Consider the following 16,166-nt stretch of genomic DNA (forward strand, 5'->3'; position numbering starts at 1 on the left):
AAGATCTCATGGACAGAGGAGCCTGGTGGGCTGCAGTCCATGGGGTCACAAAGAGTCGGGCACAACTAAGCGGCTAAAACTTACACTTACCCAGCAGCTATCAGATTTCCATCCTGGTACATACCTGCCTGCCCTTGCTCAGGCATGAGCCCGGGGTTGGGTGACACATCCCTGCTTTGGTTTCCTTTCTGCTACAAAGGAGGATGAGACTTAAAGACAAGTCCTCCTGGGCTCCTTGGTGGAGGAAGCCAGTGTTTGGATCATAAGCTGAGAGGCTCAGATTTCTTCCAGAACCCCTCCCTGTGTGTCCTCTGCCTGAAGAAGTCCCAGCAGAGCGGGAAGGGCTGGCCCACGCCTCTGGGGGACAATGAGGCAGGCTGTCCATATCGAATGCTCGCGCACATCCCGCTTCCCTCAAGACCGGGAGGGCTCTGCAGGCGTGGAGAGGCAGGGCCTGGCAGGCAGCCTGTGTACACTTTGCTTTCTTCCTGTGAACACTTTTCTTCCAGCAGCTGGGACAGAAAGACTGATGAGACTTCTCAGGCACCAAGAGAGTGAGGAAGTCCCGCTGGGTTTGGAAAGCACGCAGAGTGCCGGGAGACACAGCAGAGGTCGGGCGAGGAGCCCCCCTCGCGACTCGTGATGAGCCAAGTGCAGGAGGAAGAAGAAATGAGCATGAGGAAAGGCCAGTTCCAAAGCCGGAATAGAGCTGCATTCTTTTAAAACGCGTTACACCGTGTTCCTTTAAATAAAAGGCCTACAACAGGGGGACTATAAATCTGTAGAAGACTGTGCAGTCACTTAACTCTTCTTCACAATTTAGATGAGAATCACGCAAACCTTCGGTGAGATAAGCAAGGATCTCAACACTGTTAAAACTCCTCCGATCCGGCAAAGAGCACAGCAGCGGATGACAGCGTACAATCAACGAAAGGGACAGCGCTTTGAAGGGGAAGGTTCTCCGAGAAGCTAAAATAAAAGGAAGCAGTGGGCTTCTCTGGTGGTGGTGGTGTCAGTCGCTCCGTCGTGTCTGACTCTTTTCAACCCCACGGACTGCAGCCCGCCAGGCCTCCCTGGCCGTCACCAACTCCCAGAGCTTGCTCAGACTCATGCCTGTTGAGTTGGTGATGCCATCCAGCCATCTCATCCTCTGTCGTCCCCTTCTCCTCCTGCCTTCAATCTTTCCCAGCATCAGGGTCTCCTCCAATGAAGTCAGTCTGTTTCCTGGTGGCTCAGTGGTAAAGAGTCCACCAGCCAGTGCCGGAGGAACAGGTTGGATCCCTGTTCTGAGAGGATCCCATATGCCGTGAATGACTCAGCCCGTGCACTGCAACTACTGAGCCTGTGCTCCGGGGCCCGTGAGCCGTGAGTCCTGAGCCCGCGTGCGCCCCCACGACAGAAGCCCAAGGTCCCCAGAGCCCGCGCTCTGCAACAAGAGACAGGAGAAACCTGAGCAGCGCGACCAGAAAGCAGCCCGTGTTCACCATGACTACAGAAGAAGAGCCCACGGAGCAGGGAAGACCCAGCACAGCCAGAACTAGATAAGATCATTAAAAGTACAAAAATAATCCAAAGGAAGCAGCGTACAGCAGCCGTGCCCAACTGTCCCGTGCACACACGGCCTCCAAAGCTCCGAGCTCGGCACCTTGCTCCCGGGTTATTTTTCATGGGAAGCTCGCACGTGGTTTGCAACGAGCCACGGCCACACAGGGCGCTCCCCTCCTCCGGTGTGCTAGAAAAGTACCGCGTGGACACCTGAACCTCAGTCCTGGGGGGGGTGGTAAGGAAAGACAATACTCAGGCAGCAGTCTCAGAGTGCAGGTGAACGGGTCAGGTGGGCAGAGACAGCAGGGCACTGGACGTGGGTGCGAACCCAGTCCAGAGGCCCGTGTTTTCCTCGCGAGCTGCAGGCTGGGCCCCCAGGTGGTGGGATGTGCACACACTGACCTTTAGGGTCATGGAGCTGTTAGATCTCCTCTCCACTTTGTCTGGGGCTGAGGTTCCACCACTGCATGGTACTGAGTCCAGCTGATCACAGAGGACATATTTACACGTATTTATCCTGGCCTCTGAGGACAGTATCTGTGTGTGTTTCACCCTATGAAGACGGGAAGGAGGGAGGGTAGTTCCCCGCTATAATTCAGTTGGACGACCAGGACCTGCATTGTTTTACAGCAAAACACCTCAAGCAGACGCCTGGTGACCAGCATGCAGGGTAAGGCCTGCTTTCTCTGCACACCCCATCTTCCTCTCCGAACCACACCTGGAGGAAGCAGGAGTGTCCTCGGCCTCCCTCCCCAACCTGGGGTTTCTGTCCCTAGGGCGGGAAGCATCGGCTCCGCAGAGGGAGGTTAGGGATCCTCTGGAAGTTAATAGGAAGGCGACACCAAGGAGATCCTACCAGTCCATTCCAAAGGAAATCAGTCCTGAATACTCACTGGAAGGACTCAGGCTGAAGCTCCAATACTTTGGCCACCTGATGCTAAGAATTGACTCATTTGAAAAGACCCTGATGCTGGGAAAGATTGAAGGTTGGAGAAGAAGGGGACGACAGAGGATGAGATGGTTGGATGGCATCACGGACTCAATGGACATGAGTTTGAGCAAACTCCAGGAGTTGGAGATGGACAGGGAAGCCTGGTGTGCAGTCCATGGGGTTACAGAGAGTCAGACATGACTGAGTGACTGAACTGAACTGTGAGTTAAGAGGAAGGCAGTTAGGGATCCTCTGTGAGTTAACAGGAGGGCTGTGAGGGATCCTCTGTGAGTTAAAAGAAGGCAGTTAGGGAGCATCTGTGAGTTAAGAGGAAGGTTGTTAGGGATCACCTGTGAGTTAACAGAAAGGAGATAAGGGATCAGCTGTTAGTTGAGGAAGGCAGTTAGGGATCATCTGTGAGTCAAGAGGAAGAAGGTTGTTAGGGATCATCTGGGAGTTAACAGGAGGGAGGTTAGGGCTCATCTATGAATTAAGAGGAAGGCGATTAGGGATCATCTATGAATCAAGAGGAAGGCAGTTAGGGATCCTCTGAGTTAACAGGAGGGTGGTTAGGGATCCTCTGTGAGTTAACAGGAGGGAGGTTAGGGCTCATCTATGAATTAAGAGGAAGGCAATTAGGGATCATCTATGAATCAAGAGGAAGGCAGTTAGGGATCCTCTGAGTTAACAGGAGGGTGGTTAGGGATCCTCTGTGAGTTAACAGGAGGGTAGTTAGGGATCATCTATGAATTAAGAGGAAGTCAATTAGGGCTCATCTATGAATTAACAGGAAGGCAGTTAGGGATCCTCTGAGTTAACAGGAGGGCTGTTAGGGATCCTCTGTGAGTTAAAAGAAGGCAATTAGGGAGCATCTGTGAGTTAAGAGGAAGGTTGTTAGGGATCACTTGTGAGTTAACAGAAAGGCAATTAGGGATCCTCTGAGTTAAGAGGAAGGCAGTTAGGGATCCTCTGAGTTAACAGGAGGGCTGTTAGGGATCCTCTGTGAGTTAAAAGAAGGCAATTAGGGAGCATCTGTGAGTTAAGAGGAAGGTTGTTAGGGATCACTTGTGAGTTAACAGAAAGGCAATTAGGGATCTTCTGAGTTAAGAGGAAGGCAGTTAGGGATCCTCTGAGTTAACAGGAGGGTAGTTAGGGATCCTCTGTGAGTTAACAGGAGGGTGGTTAGGGATCCTCTGTGAGTTAACAGGAGGGTGGTTAGGGATCATCTATGAATTAAGAGGAAGTCAATTAGGGCTCATCTATGAATTAAGAGGAAGGCAGTTAGGGATCCTCTGAGTTAACAGGAGGGCTGTTAGGGATCCTCTGTGAGTTAAAAGAAGGCAGTTAGAGAGCATCTGTGAGTTAAGAGGAAGGTTGTTAGGGATCACTTGTGAGTTAACAGAAAGGCAATTAGGGATCCTCTGTGAGTTAAGAGAAGGGCGGTTAGGGATCCTCTGTGAGTTAACAGGAGGGTGGTTAGAGATCCTCTGTGAGTTAACAGGAGGGTGGTTAGGGATCCTCTGTGAATTAAGAGGAAGGCCGTAGGGATCCTCTGTGTGTTAAGAGGCAGTTACAAGTTCTGCTTTCTCCCTGTCCACCACAGCTCACACACGGCTCCTGCAATGGCAAGGGTCATATGATCTGAGAAGTTAGAGAGTTCCTTGTTCTAAATGTTTCATTAAAAAAAAAAAAATGCGGTACCCATTGGGAATCCATTCACAAAAGTATCTATCACATGTTCCCAGCACACCAGACTAGCTCCACAGATATTTGTTAACAGACTGCCTGACCCAGTACTGGCACAGAATCCCATGTGCCCAACCCCGTAACCCATGTCTCCTTGCAGCGACCTGACCCTCCACAAGGCAACCCTCACATGTTCCCACTCGGTGGCAGGACCCCACTCCCTAGCTAGCTCCGTTCACCTCTACCCGCCAGGTAATAAATACACAAAGGCGTATCGGGCACCTGTTCCGTGAGACCCACTGAAACAACAGAAATGAGACACAAACAGCCTTGCAAGGTTAAATACGTTAACCAGAGACTGCAGTCAAAGGCTTAAACGTACTCAATGAAGCAACAAGTAGATGTGTTTCTGGAACTCTCTTGCTTTCTCTATGACCCAATGGATGTTGGCGATTTGATCTCTGATTCCTCTGCCTTTTCTCAATCCAGCTTCTACATCCAGATGGCTTCACCGACTCAATGGACGTGAGTCTGAGCAAACTCTGGGAGATGGTGAAGGACAGGGAAGTCTGGCATGCTGCATGCAGTCCATGGGGTTGCAGAGAGTTGGACACAACTGAGCAACTAATTGAACAATGGTGACTGCAACTGAAAAGCTCACTGGTGTTTGCTGACCAAAAAAAAAAAAATAAGGGGGAAACAGTCACGTGGGAAGGTAGAGGAAGCTCTGCAGCACGAGTGACCGAAAAGGCAGTGTATACATCAGAGTATTTTCCTCCACCGAGACCCAATCGAAAGGTTGTTGCGCAATGACACAGACACGGGGATCTTGGCCTCCGGAGGAAAAGAATTCAATCCGGGGCCAGAGACAAGGCTTTGTGTATAATAAAGTTTTATTAGAGTATAAAGGAGATAGAGAAAGCTTCTGACATAGGCATCAGAAGGGGGCAGAAAGAGTGCCCCCCTGCTAGTCTTCAGCTGGATGTTATATAGTCACTAGCAGTCTGTTAATGAAAGAAAGGACTGTCTTAAGGCTCAGAATGGCACCAGGCCCCTCACCCATAAGATGCATTCTGGAATAATTTTGACACGGGATGATTCATCTCGGGCCATAAAATGATTAACTTGAAATTCTACAGAAGGGCAGATTACCAGACAAATAGTTGCATTTTACATAGATTAGGGGAACAATATCTGCATATAACATACTGGTTTGTCAAGTAGGTTCTGAGCCATTTGGCGGAACCGACTTGAAGATAAGAGTCTGGGGTAAATAAACATTAACATAGCTTAAGACCAACATTCCATAAGAAAAATACATTCCATAAGAAAAATGCATTGGTTAACTCAAGATTTGAGAATAGTTAACTTCAGGTGAAACCAGGTGTCATTATGGCCACACAGTATTTTAAGAGAAACTTCCTTTTAAATTTGTATAGAGAAGAAAAAATATCGCTAGTTTGTTTCCTCCTGCCACTTAAGAGCGGAGAAGGCAACGGCAAGCCACTCCAGTACTATTGCCTAGAAAATCCCATGGATGGAGGAGCCTGGTAGGCTGCAGTCCGTGGGGTCGCTAAGGGTCAGACACGACTGAGCGACTTCACTTTCACTTTTCAGTTTCACACATTGGAGAAGGAGATGGCAACCCACTCCAGTGTTCTTGCCTGGAGAATCCCAGGGACGGGGGAGCCTGGTGGGCTTCCGTCTATGGGGTCACACAGAGTCGGACACGACTGAAGTGACTTAGCAGCAGCAGCAGCAGCCACTTAAGAGAGATAAAAATGCCTGGCACTTGCAGGCTATTTCCTCCGCTTGGAGACCCCTGGCCTTCCTGCCTGTTACCCTCTCACAATGATACATGGCCCTTTGCTGACCCCAAGGCCTTGGGAGTTCAGGAAAGTCCTCTCAGACCTTGGAGTGGTGGCAGATGGTGTGTCAGCCACCACAGAGAGAGGGGCCCGCTGTTTTGGGCAGCAGAGAGAGAGAAGAGGATGGGGAGGTCACAGAGGCTGCCTCCCCCAGACAGTGCTCATGGCCACGCCTGGGGACACTCTGGGGTTCCCTCCCGGGGCCGCCGGCACCGCGCGTTGTCTGCGCATACGGAAGAGACGGGAGAAGTGTGTCTAGTCCGTGCGGTTTAACCTTTACAGACGCACTTGCCTGCAAGAGCCAGCAACTTCCTTGTGTTTAGGAATGTAAAGGACGGAAATGAGCAGTTAACAAGCGTGAAATGACGAGTCCCGGTAATATTTGCTTCAAATTAGGAGCCTGCTTGCTCTCGGAGGCTTTGAGGACAAGTATTTAAGGGTGTGACGGACTGTTTCTCGTGGCTGAAAGCTAGCCAGTTTGCAGGTGCGAAGGAGTAACAGTGAACGCAACTCTTTTAAATGAAGATTGGTAGTGATTTAACCGAGTGATCTTTTCTCAAGTGCAAGTTTTGATTAGCATTTAGTATGGTTCAGTGGCACTATCAGCCACTTCCTTTAACAGGTGTGTGTATTAGTCAAGAATTTTTTTTTTCTTTTTTTCTGACAATCCATAATAAAGTTTAAGAAAGTCCATCAGCACGTCATTTTGTAAGGGGCCACACCGGGTCCAAGGACAGCGGCTGGACACGAGGGTGGAGGACTCGGGAATGGTGCCGTCCTTCACTTGGGGCGCCTGAAAAAGACTGGGGCCGCGTGGCAGGCTCAGGTGTGGGCTCTGATCACCAACTTACACACCAAAGCATATTCAGAAGGTACAATGTAAGAACAAATTCAGAGTAGTGACCCCCCCCAACCATGCAGCCCACAAAAAACAGCAACAGTGAATCAACCGACAGTCAATGATTTCTCCAGAAAGGCTTCTCAGAAGGTCACACTCAAACTACTACTAGGGCCAGCTTACAGTTTTTATATCTATTTCTCTGCTCAGTTCAGTCGCATCCAGCTCTTTGTGACCCCACGGACTGCAGCACGCCAGGCCTCCCTGTCCATCACCAACTCCCAGAGTCTACTCAAACAGATGTCCATTGAGTCGGTGAAGCTCAGTCAACAGGATTTCCTATACTTGAATAGAACTTACCAGACCAAAGTTTTAACTGGAAGGTGGCATGTAAGCCAAGAATCATAGTAAAATTTTTACTGTATCCTTTGTTTTGGAAAAGATCATCAAGCAAGATTTGCAAACAGTTAAGTATGCAGTGTGTTTTACACTCTTGATTCATTACCCAATCACCAATTCAACAATTTCCTTGGCAATCTTTCTAAATTATGCAAAGTTACTTTAAAATGAGCTGATAGATGGTGATGTGATAACACTATTTTTTTCCCCCCAATCCTTAAAGTGATGGTTTATAATCAGGGTGATTTTTGCCCTTGGGGGACTTAAAAGACAAGATAAATGTGTTGTTTGTTTGTGGATCGGTTTTTTAATCTGATTTAAAAGATAACTGCATAAAATTATAATTAGAAATCTCTGTGGATGGGCACATAACATATATAAAGATGCAATACGTAACATGTATAAAGATGTAATCTTCAGGACCATAACACCACAAGGAGGGTAGGAAAGGAGATACATAGGAGCCAAGTTTCTGTATATCATGCAAATTACACTGGTATTAATGCGAATTAGATGGTATAAGTTGGTAACTATAATACACAGAGCAAGCACTAAGGAAAATAACTAAAAGCAAAAAAGGTCAGAGAAATAAAACAGTTAAAACGGACACAAGAAAATCCCTAGTTACCATAAAAGAAGGCAGAGATGCAAGAAACGGGAAGGAAAGGAAAAGACATAGATCCGTTCCTTTTTTGGATTCCACAGATACACGGAAACATGCAGGGTTTGTCTTTCTTTGATTTACCTTCTACGCCCACCTGTGTTGTTGCAAACGGCCAAATTTCAAACTAATATAAAGCAGAAACAGACACACGGTTCAGGGAAGTATTTCTACCGCAGGGGAGAGGGGTGGGGGAGACACGAGATAGCTGAAGCGGACTGAGAGGTGTTCACTGCTGGCGGTAAAATAAAGACGTTACGAGAACGTAAAGTGCAGCACAGCAAATCCAACAGTTTATAACTTTACATAGAACTCAATCTATAAAATTATCAAATCACTCATCTGTACACCTGAAACAATACAGCCAGTGAATTAACGCGGCAATAAAAAAACAAACGTGGACAGAGGAAAGCCTTCCCTGCAGCAGAATGCTAGTCAGTAAATACAGACTGATGGCAGGTAACAAAAAAAAAAAAAAGGGAGAAAACAAGTAAGATAACCATATAGGTAAATCCGTTATCAATAATGGCATTATATGCAAAAGGTTAAATGTGAATTAATGTAAAGACGGGCAGAATGGATTAAAAACAAAAGAGCACATGATCCAATCATATACTATCTCCAAGACACACTTTAACAGGAAAGGTGCAAAAAGCTGGAAAGTAAGAGGATGAAGATATTCAATGCACAAGGTAACCAAAGAAAGCCACACTGGCCACAGCAGACAAAGCAGACTCAAGACAAATGTTTCTACTAGAAATAAAAAAAAAACACAAATTCGATAGAAGCATTTTACAAGGACAAAGGGGTCATTCAATGAAGAAGATGCGACAACTATAATCATGTAAGAATCTGACAACAAAGTCACAAACACCTGAAACAAAGAGTGACCAAACTGAGGGGAGAAACAGATGTCGACCACAGTAGCTGGAAACTCTTAATCACACATTTTCAATGACGGACAGGACAGCTGCACTGAGAATTCACAAGAAACACAAGGCTGGGTTTAAACCTCTACACCTAACACTCTGTAGTTAAATACTACAGGTACCTACTGCTGCATACAACTTCGGTTCGGTTCGGTTCGGTTCGGTCGCTCAGTCGTGCCCGACTCTTTGCGACCCCGTGGACTGTAGCCTACAAGGCTTCTCTGTCCACGGGATTCTCCAGGCAAGAATACTGGAGTGGGTTACCGTTTCCTTCTCCAGGGGATCTTCCCGACCCAGGGATCGAACCCGGGTCTTAACTACTTAAATACCATAAACCAACTGAATTGTATGGTATTATGGAAATGCTCCCCCCAAACGTGCCAAAAAAAAATCATTCTTCTCACATTCACAAGGAGAATTCACCAGGAAAGACGACAAGCTAGGCCATTAAACAAGGCTCAATACATTCACAAAGGATCAAAATCATGCCACCTATTTCCCTGATCACCAACGGGATGGAATGACAAATCACTCACAGGAGAGCCTGGGAAATTCACAACAAATACACACCTAAATGGTGAGTGGTGAAAAGGTACAATTACAAGGGATTTATAACATAGGTTGGGAGGAAGGAAAAGACAAACGCAACACACCAAAAGGTATGGCATGTAACAAAAGCAGTGCTTGGAGGGAACTGGACGGCTGTAAATGCCTGTAATAACAAAAGGATGGTTAGCAGTGAAGCACGGAAGGACCTGAGGATAAGGAAGGAATGCAGGGTGCCTCTAGAAGCTGGCAAAGACAAGACTCTGCCCTGGGGCCCACAGAGGGAACCAGCCCCCGACTTCAGCCCAGGGAGACTGGTCTTGGACTTCTGACCTCCACAGAAAGGGCATCTGGGTTGTTTTTTGAACCAGTGAGCTTGTGGCATTTTGTTACAGCAGACCCAGGCAACTAACACACACTAACTAAAATCCACTAATCCATCCATCCACCCATTTGTCCACCCATCCATCCATCCACCCACTAATCCAGCCAGATGGACTGATTGATAAGTGGGTGCTGAATTCAGACATTCAACCACCCACTTATCAATCAGTCCATCCATCCATCCACCCACCCACCCACTTATCCAGCCATTGACCTATCCACCCACTAATCCATTCATTCAGCCATTCAACCACCCACTCATCAATCCATCAATCCATCAATATATCCATCCACCCATCCATCCATCCACCCACTAATCCAGCCAGCCAGCCAGCCACTAATCCATTCAGCCATTCAACCACCCACTCATCAATCCATCCACCCATCCATCCATGCATCCACCCACTGACCCATTCAGCCACCCATCCATGGACGCTTGGGTGGTTTCTGCTTCCTGCCTGTTATGAACTGTAATGCTGGGAAAGACACCCAGTTTTGAGGGGAAACCTCTATCAGTCGCCATGCCACTGATGTCTCCTCGGGGACCACAGCCCTGAGCCGCGCTCCTCGACCGTGCGTTTCTTCCGAGGCACCCTCAGCTCCCTCCCTGCCCTCACCCGGAGGATTCTGATGGGCGCCGGGTGAACTGACGTGTGAATAGCACTGAGCGCCATTCTGGAAACTCACAAGGAGGTTGGTTTTCCTCTGGAAACATCACCGTCTTTGCAGATGTGGTGACGCCAAGGGTCTCAGATGAGGTCCTCCTGGCTGAGGGAAGCCCTAAATCCAATGCCAGGGTCCTTATAAGGGACAGATGAGCAGAAACACAGCAAGAGCCACCACCACTGAGCCACCAGTACTGGGTCTGTGGGTGGGAACTACTGAAGGCCGCATGGCCTAGAGCCTACGTGCTCTGCAACAAGAGGAGCCCCCACAGTGAGAAGCCCGCTCATTGCAACTAGAGAGGAGCCCCTGGCTCGACCCAAGTGGAGAAAGTCTGTGTCCGACAACAAAGAGCCGGTGGAGCCAAAAAGAAGAAGGACGTGGAGGCTGTCACGAAAGCGGGTCTGAAAGAGGAAAAGCTGCAGAAAAGACTGCCAGCGAACAGGAGGTCTTTCACGGTGTCGCCCTGAACCCATGTGTCGAGTGGGCTCTATCCATCCAGCCCTGCCAGCTCGGGAGCCACTGGAAACACTTCACCCTGAAAGTCAGACACGTGCAGTTTTTTAAAGTCCTCCTTGCCCACCCAGATCAACAGCTTCCACTTCAAGACCTTCCTTCACTGGCTGCTCCTGTCACCCCGACATTTTCATCCTTCCTCTGGGTACAGTGGATTGAATTCCCCACAGACTGTATCACCCGTGGTGGACGCATTGGTACGGAGGCAGCGCCAAAAGCACTCTTAATTCAGAACAACGCAAAGCGCCGTGGAATCGAGGAAGCGCACTGAGACGGAAAGAGGTAACAAAAGGACGCAATTCTCCTCTGAAGACACACAAGCCACTGTGTCCCCGGCGTTATTTCTTCAGCTGCTAGGTGCGCTTCCGTTTACTGGTGTGTTTGCTGTGGGTGGGGTGGAGGACTGACAGAGAACTCAACTGGAAAGCGATGACAGGAGTAAGACTGGGGGAAATCACACGGTACTCCTGGCGTCTCGGCTACTAACAGCACAGTTGTGGGCGTCCACGGGATACCTCCCTGGCCGCAGTCTGCCTGGAAGATCTCTCTGACGCTGGTGCAGCTCCCTTGACCCCTTCCTGGCATCAAACACACTACATTTACAGGGGGATTCGCTTGCTGCAGCTGCCATGACAACGCACCGCACACTGGGGGGCTTCAACAACAGGAAGTTACTCTCCCCCAGCCCTGGAGGCTGGAAACCGGAGATCCAGGTGTGGAAAGTGCCGGCTCCTCCTGAGGCCTCTCTCCTGGGTGTACAGACGGCCGTCTCCTCCCCGTGCTGTGTCTCTGTGCTAGTCTTCTTTTAAAGACCAGTCCTGAGGGGTCAAAGTGTGTGTGTGAGTCGCTCAGTCGTGTCTGACTCCTGTAACCCCATGGACTTGTAGCCCGTCAGGCTCCTCTGTCCATGGGATTCTCCAAGTAAGAATACTGGAGTGGGTTGCCTGTTCCTTCTCCACGTAAGGGGTCAGTATGCAGCCTCATGTCCTTATTTTACCGACTTACCTCTTTAAAGACCTTCTCTCCAAGTACAGCCTCATTCTGAGGCCCTGGGGGTTAGCGCTTCAGAATATGAATCTTGGTGGCGCACACAGCAGCCCGCAACTCTGAGTTACTGATCTTTATCTACACAGCATTTCTGTCAAAGGCAAGATGTGCGTGTGCATGAGGCATGCGTGCTAAGCCACCTCAGTGGTGTCTGACTCTCTGCGATCCCGTGGGCTGTGGCCCAACAGGCTCCTCTGTCCATGACATCCTCCAGGCAAGAATGCTGCAGAGGGTTGCCATGCCCTCCTCATCAAAGGCAAGGGCAACTGATAAAAAATATCCTTCTGTGTCTTGTATTTTTATGGGAAGAGACTAGAGACAGACCCCAGGAAATAAGAGTCAATATTCTTTCCAAGAACATGTGCTCACACAACGGAACGTGGTTCGCACATCTCAGAATTCCTTTACCTCTACCCCAGCATTTCTGCAAAAACGAAAAAGCAGTCAGGTGTCCTTTCCCTTCCCAAGCAGAACACACCTTTTGTGACCACAGGAGGCGGAGCTCAGTCAGCACAGGTAGAAACTCACCTGTCCTAGTCCCCCCATCTCAGGGGCTCCAAGAGACGAGGAGACACAAGTGCCCACCCTGTTCACAAACGTAAGTGCCTTTCAGTCTGCAACTCCGAGGACCCAGAAGTGTCCTCTAGAGACAGGCAGAGGCTCCTCAGACGCACAATTAAGGCTCATTTTCTGACTCCCATGGGTATACAGCCTTACGCCGCTGTTACTCCAAGTCAGACACAGGACATGCAAGAAATCCTTCAGCCATTCACATATCGTTTTCATGGCCCTGCCCCCGGAACCTGCACGGACCTGGGAAATCTACTGCACAAATGCAGAATTCTCGTCAGGTTCAAAGATTATGGGATTCAGCTGGAAAACATTCAAAATGCAAACACCTAATCAGCTGGGTGGGAAAAGGGTTTCCATAATGAACAGGCAGGCACCTCTGGACTCCCAAAACATTCACAGACACGTACAAGGGGAGTACGTTTTTGCAAGTTATTTGTCATTTTGTTACATGTACTCTTGAGTGGAATTTGGCCTATTGGAGCAACAATGCTAAACTTTGAAATACACCCTGAGATTACTAATTTTCACCTGCCATTTAAGACAATATTATCAAGGGACTTCCCTTGTTGTCCAGGGGCCAAGACTCTGCGCTCCCAAAGCAGGGGGCCCAGGTTTGATCCCTGGTTGGGGAACTAAGATCCCACGGGCTTCAACTCAAGACTCCACCATGTCACAACTAAGGCCGCGCACAAATAACTTCCACAAAGATGACATTATCGGAACTCTACTGGAAAAGTCAAGTGGACTTGATGCTCATCCGTTTTATAAACCTCATGTATTAGGCCTTAAAGTGATCGCTGGCTATTCAGAAAAGCTTTGTGTGTTAATTCAGAAAAGGGAAGTCCTGAACCAGGAAATAAAACACGCCATAAACGGAGCTTCACAAGCACAAAGGTGCTTAAGTGGATTAAAAAATGTGCCAATAGTCAAACACTGTCGTGGCCTCTTAGCAGTGCTGGTTCATATCTATCAGAGCCGTGAACAGAACAAGCACAGGTGAAGTGTTTGGGACTTCCTGAGGGGCACGGAGACGAAGAATCTGCCTGCCAACGCAGGGGGCAGGGTTCGAGCCCTGGTCTGGGAAGACCCCACATGCTGAGGGCAACTGAGCCAGTGCACTGGCCAGAAGCCCGCTCATCTAGAGTCTCTGCTCTGCAACGAGAAGCCTCCGCGAGGAGAAGCCCTCCCACCACAACGAGAGAAAAGCCCACGGGGGGCTTCACAGCAGTGAAGAACCACCGGGGCAAAAATGACAGATAAAGATTTTTCAAGAAGACCTTAGATACACGGACGGTCACAAGCATCAGGGTCTCTAGTTGATGAAAAAAAAAAGGTGTCGGCAGAGTCAGATATCGTCATGCCCTCTTAACACTGATGGCTAATGTCTACCACATTTATTAACAGAATGAGCAGAAGCGTCTAAGGGACAAGTGTGACGACTTTGGAACTTTAACAGTTGATAACGCTTCTTTCTATTGGAATATAACTGCTTTACAGTACGGTCTTAGCTTCTGCCCACAACAATGTGAACCAGCCACATGCATACATATATCCCCTCTCTCTCGAGCCTCCCTACCTGAACCCGTGGACTATACAGTCCATGGGATTGTCCAGGGCAGGATACTGGAGTGGGTAGCCCATCCCTTCTCCAGGGGATCTTCCCAGCCCAGGAATTGAAACCAGGTCTCTCGCGATTGCGGGCGGACTCTTTACCAGCTGAGCCACCAGGAAATGCGCTAAAACCCAGTGCCCAGGAGCCAACTGGACACACAAGGAGCCTCCTCAGTACCGTGACGCCCCCGTGACACGCCGCCCGTGTGTGTGTGGGGTGAGGTGAGCAGAGCAGAGGGTGAGAAGGGGCACCCGCGGGCACTCGAGTGGAGCGCTGCTGCCCAGGGCAGAGGAATACCCCTAGCACTCCCAGGACCCAGCTCCCCGCGATCAGGAGGCGGCGGGCGGGCGGGGGTGGACAGACGGCAGGCAGGCAGCTGCGGGGCGGGTTTGCTGAACAAGAGGCTGGGCATCCAGCTTCTGCCTGTGACGCTCACACCTGGGGAAAACACGCTTGGGTTATTCCAGAACTGTCTGCCTGCATTATCTGAGGCCCTTCCTGAACACATCAGTGTGCACGCCCAGGCAGGATGACGCGGGCAGAGGTCAGGAACCCGTTGGATGAGACAGCAGGGCCCGCGGGGATCCCCGAAGGAGCTAACAAGAGTGCGTGTGCATTGCCTCATTCTCCGGGACGGTTGCAACAGCCCCGAGGCGGGTCCCAGCCTCGCGGGCTCAGTCACCCCCAGCGAGGGCACTGCCCTGCGTGGCACGCCACACCCGCAGGGCCAGGCAGCAGGCGGCAGGTGAGGTCTATGTTCCTGGGTCTGGTGCGAGGCGGACCGCACCCCAGGTGCCCTTCCTGAGGCCTCTGTGCTCACCTTGCACCGGGGCCACAGCCCTTCTCCACCCGCAGCGCGTGCAGATTCGCACATAGGACCCCCCTTCCTGACTGCCACCCAGCCGGCTCCCACAGCCCCAGCAGTGTGCTCAGTCACTCAAGTCGTGTGTGACTCTCTGCGACCCCAGGGACTGTCGCCTGTCAAGCTCCTCCGTCCGTGGGATTCTCCAGGCAAGGATACTGGAGTGGGTAGTCTTTCCCTTCTACGGGGGATCTTGCCAACCCAGGGAGGGAATCCAGGTCTCCCGCTTTGCAGGCAGATTCCTTACCAGCTGAGCCACCAGGGAAGCCCTCCCATGGGCCTGCTCAGGACAAATCCAGTGTCCCGAGAGACACGCTGCACTGCGACTCGCTTCCTGCCCCCGGGTCCCAGGGAAACTGGGTTAGCTGAGCGCTATGTCCTTCCCTGAACCGGCCTCGGGACCTCTGGAAGACCACGAGGCTCAGGAAATGAGGCGAGGCCCTGACCATCTCTCCCCTCGATGGCCCTGGCGGATCCCTGCCGTCACACTGACTTTAAATGCCCCCTGAACCAATAACCCTGTCCCCAAGCGGGCTCCCCAACTGGGCAGGTTGGCTCCAGGCTGCCGGCTTCAGGCCACACTTCCTCCTCAGGGTGGGGACTGGCCCCAAATCACTAAGGGTCAGACTTTGCATGCTTTTATCAGGCTGCTTTCAGCCTGGCTGAACGAGATGAGGGCTGCGATACGGCTCGGACTTCTGGGGAGGAACATGCTCGTCCGGCCGCACCTGGCCGACTCGGAGATCACTTACATGTTTGTGTCATAACCACACACGCACGCACAGACACACACGCTCAAAGCCAGCACACGGGAGGGCAAGTCAGATCCACCGCGACAGGGAGAGTGGAAGGCTATTTTTACAGGCCTGCACGCCCTTCCTCACGAAAGCATTTAGGGACCTGCTTCTGTGCAGCCTCCTTTGAGGAGGCAAAGCAGGGGCACTTGGGGGAAAAACGCTTGCTGGGGTGGGTCCTCTCTGCAAAGCCTCCTTCACCCGTACGTGCCGGGCACCGGGCACTGTGTGCCGTCTCCCCGACGTGAGCACTGACACTCGCCTGCGGCCACCAGCGTGTCTGGGAAGGACACACGTGCCCCGGGCACACAA

The 16,166-nt window shown here is 50.4% G+C and overlaps 1 protein-coding gene across 3 annotated transcripts in view; it reads right to left on the reverse strand.

Moving 5' to 3' along the window:
* Positions 1-16,166, reverse strand: part of LOC129564115 (pseudouridine-5'-phosphatase) — a 69,926-nt gene that overhangs the window by 39,329 nt on the left and 14,431 nt on the right. The window contains exons 2-3 of one of the 3 annotated variants that reach the window (XM_088834544.1): positions 1,948-2,098; positions 125-1,768 (exon numbers count right to left, since the gene is read on the reverse strand). The exons of 1 other annotated variant lie outside the window; for it this stretch is intronic. In XM_088834544.1, the coding sequence (XP_088690670.1) occupies positions 125-146 (22 nt within the window). In that variant the 5' untranslated portion in view covers positions 147-1,768; positions 1,948-2,098. One more of the 3 variants, XM_088834545.1, reaches the window with a different exon arrangement.

Source organism: Moschus berezovskii, chromosome Y (assembly GCF_049115385.1).
Source record: "Moschus berezovskii isolate FMDL1 chromosome Y, NW_MosBer_1.0, whole genome shotgun sequence".
Taxonomy (NCBI): Eukaryota; Metazoa; Chordata; class Mammalia; order Artiodactyla; family Moschidae; genus Moschus; species Moschus berezovskii.